General features: G+C 32.7%; 1 protein-coding gene across 2 annotated transcripts in view; it reads right to left on the bottom strand.

The window, feature by feature from the left end:
* The window catches only part of LOC106458414 (glycine receptor subunit alpha-3-like), a 42,808-nt gene extending 37,743 nt beyond the window's left edge, over positions 1-5,065 (bottom strand). For both annotated transcript variants that reach the window (XM_022384627.1, XM_022384628.1), the window contains exon 1: positions 4,860-5,065. In XM_022384627.1, coding sequence (XP_022240335.1) covers positions 4,860-4,924 — 65 coding nt within the window. In that variant the 5' untranslated portion in view covers positions 4,925-5,065. The remainder of the gene's footprint in view (positions 1-4,859) is intronic.
* Positions 5,066-5,748: the final 683 nt, after the last annotated feature.

Here is a 5,748-nt window from a genome sequence, read left to right on the forward strand (position 1 = left end):
AAATTCATAAACAAACCAACAAACAGTAGCATGTCGAACTCAAGCCCCAGACCTTACGATTCGCAGCCCGGCACGCTAACTACTATGTCACGACTACCTTCCTTCCTTGGTTTCTACCAAAGTAAAATTAGGAATGTGAAGTCGCCCTTTCTGTTCAAATAATTCGGATTCTTTTTCTCAATGGAAATCCTAAAACAGATTTTACCCCCTCTTCATATTTAAGTATCTATTTGTGCTTTGGATTTTGTTATCAAGGACCAATATTAATATTTTGTTATCAAGGACCAGACACACTCAACAATAAAGATGCAAATATTATTTCCTTAGAAATTCATACCATACATACATTGATTTTTAAACTATTAATCAATTTTTATCAACGTCGTGAATTGCAAAATATAAAAATTTGCATAGTACATGATAAAAATGTTCTATTTTTTATGTATTTTTATGCAAATATTAATGCAAGAGCGACGCCAAATATTTTCAAGTTTATTATAGACATATGATCATCCTCAAAAACAATAGTTTGGTTATAGGTTTCCATGAGCTCGATATATTCCATGTTTTGAGATTAAACAAAGTAATTCAAAGTTGTTTTTTTTTGTTGTTACATAGGTTGTAACTTCACACAGAACACATCCAAGCTTAGCTTACTTCAGCTTAGCCAGACCTGTGTGCACAAAATGTGGCGTATCTGTGCTGATAATTTCAGTTTACGACACTGGGGGAACTCCGGGTAAAATTCTTATAGTATTTAGTTTTTAAATCATCGACATTGTCTTATCCATTAAATGTAGGAAATGCGACACATATATTCAACAGAAAATCCAAGAATGTTATCACAACGATTTGGCTTCGATCCACGAGATAATATCGCTGATAGAAAAGTTTTGAATTACTTATTTTAACGTAACTTCCGGCTAATTGGACTTGCGTGAATATATTTTAAACAAATAAGTGTTTGGGTAATTTGATTAAAGACATAACATTAAACAAACTAAAGTGTTACAAGCCATTTTTGTTGGGTAAGTTGAGACTGGATGCTATTGCACGGAGGAAAGATTGATGCATATTTACATTTTTACTTCTGCAAACCTAATATGATTACCACATTCTGATCATAGCCACTAGGAGGCACTTACATTCATATTTACATTTTTACTTCTGCAAACCTAATATGATTACCACATTCTGATCATAGCCACTAGGGGCACTTACATTAGCCACATATAAGTTTTAAAATTTCACTAAATATACAAATTACACATATGCCCAACTTTAAAAACCGTAAGAGACCGTAGTTAGCTACCTTTGTTATGTAAGTTATTCAGTATAGCTGGAACTGGAAAGACTAACTTCAAGTAGCTGGACTTGTCTCAGCTATCCCGTGCTATGCTTGAATAATGTGACAATATGAACTACTTAAGGTAAGTCTTGTAGTTCTTTTAAGATCTTTTTTTAATAAGTCATTTTCAGAAAAAAAGGTGGAGGTTTGGAATAACATGTAGTAGAATTATTAGGGTGGTATTTATTCTACTTTAAGGATTTTTTTATAACTTTTAAGGGTGGGGACGGTAGGCACTGTTTAGTAGAAATATATATATTTTTTGGGTGGCTTAATTTTATCTTATTTCTACTTTTAGCTTTATTACACATTTTTAAGGGTAACTGCCATCTCACAACTGGTTGAGAACAGTGAAAGGCAGTAAGAGTTCAGACGTTGTGGGTGTAAGCACTCAACTCTGTACCCTGCCGACTATTTTGTCATCTGATTTTTGGACTTTGTCTGATAGATGGGATATCTCTAATGATTTTGGGTGCTATTACCACAGGCAATCTCCGTTATGACTTTTGGTTAACGATCGGAAAGTGCGAAGTTTTTTTTAAATAGTTTTGAATTTATATTAAGTTCATTATTGTTTTATAGTGCTGATCTTGATCGCCTATTGACAATTAATGTAATTGATATAATAGTTTTGAAGCTATAACTCATATAATATATATATATAGTAATTAAAAACGTCTAAGAACAGATAAAACAATCGAGATTGTTGAAATTCGATATAGCTTAAAGTTAATTACAATTCCTAATTATATGAATGGAATTGTAGTCCAGTGGTTAACATGTTGGACTGCGGATCGAAAGGTTCAAGGGTCGAGCCGTTGTATGTCGTCAAATACACTTAGCACTTACAACTGTGTGGACGTTATAATTGTGACAGTCAATCCCGTTATTCAGCTTAACGTAACCGTGAAAGCGACGGTGCTGCTGAGTGGACACCTCTTGATCTTGTAAATACTTCTAAACTGGAGATGAGTACACCTGGGCCTTAGGGTTATTGATACGGCTGTTTAACCCACGTTCAGTGTAAAAAATACCAAATGCCAAGTAACCAAAATATATTACATATAATCTGTTATTATATGACTGAAATATATAAATATCAAACGTATCGTTTAAGCGATAAAAGAAAGGTTTATCCAACGTTAAGTGCTTAAAAAAACCTTGAAATCTTATCAGAAATAACTATTAACATGTTAATAGTGACTAAATTAACAATTTTAAAGTTTATCACGGTTTAACTAAAGCATTATTATAACAGAATGTATCTATCAATACATAACATCCTAGAGGGAAGGCGTAATTAACTTTTAGAGAAGAGATACCTGAACATTTATCAAATGTAAGCACCGTTATTTTCACATTTCCTTGTTTCGTAACGCAAATATAAAAACGCTGCAATAACAAAACATTGTGTAAAGAAATATTAGATCATTCTATGATAATTTGTTTATTTGGATCTAAGAAAGGAACATTGATAACCGTGTGTATTGTCATATGATTCAACGTTACGACGTTAATATCCTGTCAGATACACTGGAGTGTTTGATGGTGGAGATTAATTATCGTTAGATAAAATATAACGAAATACACATCACTTAAAATGCTCTGACGTATTGTATAAACATATTAGCGTGCAAACGAGTTTTTTATAAGACCCCCTACCTATACTTATGAAACAGTTTTTCTTTTAAATGCTGCCAAATTGAATAAACACATAAAATAAAATAAAATGTAAACAAGTCATTCATTTATTTTCTAAATAAGCTTTTTTTTAATTTTGCTTTCGTGTTTAATTATCTACTGTTACTGATTCTGAAGTTTAAAAAAATTGTAATGGTACCTTTTTGTTAAAAAGTTGAAAACATACTACCTACCGTAAAGTTAGGCTTAAAAGTTGCAGTTTAAATTCCGTAATCCAGAAAAATAATGGAAAATTAAACAGGTATAATTTTTTGTATAAAAACATTTGAAAAGTAGTTTTAATACATTAAACCGCGTGTATAACATAGAATTTTTTGTCTCTTATCATAGAGCCTAACTGAGTTCTGGTAACGAGTGAAAAGTTTATTGACAAAAAGACAGATCTGAAATGCTGTATTTTACACACTCTAATTTCGAGCCGCAGTAAACAGATAAACATGAAAAAAATATGCAGTTACCTTGTTTTTATAAAAACCTAAAACAAGATTTATTTGTAGTGGCCGTAGCCTTTCAATGTAGTAAGCCTTAAAAGTTCAGTTACTACTTCAAGGACGAAGCATTTCATGGTCTTTAACGAACTATATTTTTCATATCTATGTATACAATATTATATATTACAATATTATATAATTTACCCCATCAAGCAATAAATTGCCCGTTGTTTTCAAATATCTTTTAAAGTTAAACAAATGAATTTCATAGTAATAAACAATGAGCTAGAATCTTATCAAGAAACTTGTATAAACTGAAAACTCAATACATATACGTGTTACACAAATGAATGGAATAAGCTGGAATTCCAACTCACTCTCCACCATAGTCAGCTGTAATTTGTTCCTTTGCCTAAAGTAGGCCTAAGGCCGAAAAGTTGCAAACATAGTCAGCTGTAATTTGTTCTTTTGCCTGAAGTAGGCCTAAGGCCGAAAAGTTGCAAACATAGTCGGCTGTAATTTGTTCTTTTGCCTGAAGTAGGCCTAAGGCCGAAAAGTTGCAAACATAGTCAGCTGTAATTTGTTCTTTTGCCTGAAGCAGGCCTAAGGCCGAAAAGTTGCAAACATAGTCGGCTGTAATTTGTTCTTTTGCCTGAAATAGGCCTAAGGCCGAAAAGCTGCAAATTAGATTCATTTAGTAAACGTGTAGAAAACATTTTTATCTACTTTTCTTTTCGTCATTTAATTTTATTAATAAAATATTCTACGCTAATGTGAAAACTGTTGTTTGTATGTATACTCAAATTTCTTAACTCTAAATAGCATGTAGGTCTTTTCCTAGGTATATTTAAAAAAAATTATAGCAATAAATGCCTTTACGACGACTGTTAACAGCTAAAAAAAATATGACTTAAAATGGGCTAATTCAAGAAATGGGGATTTTAGACGAAGTAATTATAGTCATAAAAACAACACCTTTACATATATAAAAAAATCAAAAATTGTTTATATTGTTTTAACACAAATAGAAGCAATATTCGAGATAAGGCTGTATCTTCTAATTAAAATCTGACGTAAGTAGAAAGTCAACTATATGAAGTATGACGACCATTTCAAACTAATAGTCTAACAAAAAATATACAAACATTTGTAAAAAAAATTACATTCCTTGTAATGAAGTAAACTCATCAGTTTCAATCATTTGTAATACTTACGTATAGAACCTGAGAAAGAAATATTAACATTAAAAATAGTTTGTGAAACTATAAAATATATAAATAAATATATATATTTAATATATGGGGGTTCGATGAAGAGTACATTGTGTTCGCGGATCAGTCTACATAAGCTAACGTTAAAAGTTACGATATTTTACCTACCTCTCCAGCTTGGAAGCGTAGCAGTAGTACAAGAGAAATACAATTACAACTCTACTGATAATCATAGCTGTTTGTTAAGTATATTAAAAAACTGGGATACTTTTAACGGTTAGTGTAAGCTTGTAAATCTGACTCGGCGAGCTGAAAAGCGACATGAGGTGATAGATGGCGGCTGCTTCAAGAACTATCTCTTGTCAGGCAGTCGAGCTCGTAGTCTCGCCTAAAAGAGCATCTGGAACCAAGACTGTGTGCGCAGAGAGTATTTACGTCATTTTACTCTAGTTTCATTTTGCACGTGAAATGTACAATATCAGAATTTCCTTACGAATAAGTAAATTTAGAGTACATTTTATTTGGAATTAATTTTATTATGTAATAGACTCGTTGAACTCTGTTATTTAGATAAAATAGCTGAATGTTTATTTTCTTAGAAACTTGTGTAATTAAGGAAACCAAATCTCCAAAGAATAAACTATAAAATGCAACGCTTGTTTACCAGAATCTGTAAACATTTTGATTATTTAGTCGGGAATAGCCTAGTGGTTAGCGTGTCGGGCTGCGGGTCGAAAAGTCCAAGGTTGGAGCTGCGATGTCGCTGAATACACTCCTTACTTTCAGCTGTGAGCACGTTATAAACGTATTTGTTTTGTTTGTTTTGAATTTCGCGCAAAGCTACACTAGGGCTGGCTATATGCGCTAGGCGTTCCTAATTTAGCAGTGTAAGACTAGAGAGAAAGCAGCTAGTCTTTACCGCTCACCGCCAACTCTTGAGCTACTCTTTTACCAACGAATAGTAGAATTGACCGTCACATTATAACGCCCCCACGGCTGAAAGGGCGAGTATGTTTGGTGGTACGGGGATTTGAACCCGCGACCCTCAGATTGCGAG

The sequence above is a fragment of the Limulus polyphemus genome, unplaced genomic scaffold, assembly GCF_000517525.1.
Source record: "Limulus polyphemus unplaced genomic scaffold, Limulus_polyphemus-2.1.2 Scaffold459, whole genome shotgun sequence".
NCBI classification, from domain to species: Eukaryota; Metazoa; Arthropoda; class Merostomata; order Xiphosura; family Limulidae; genus Limulus; species Limulus polyphemus.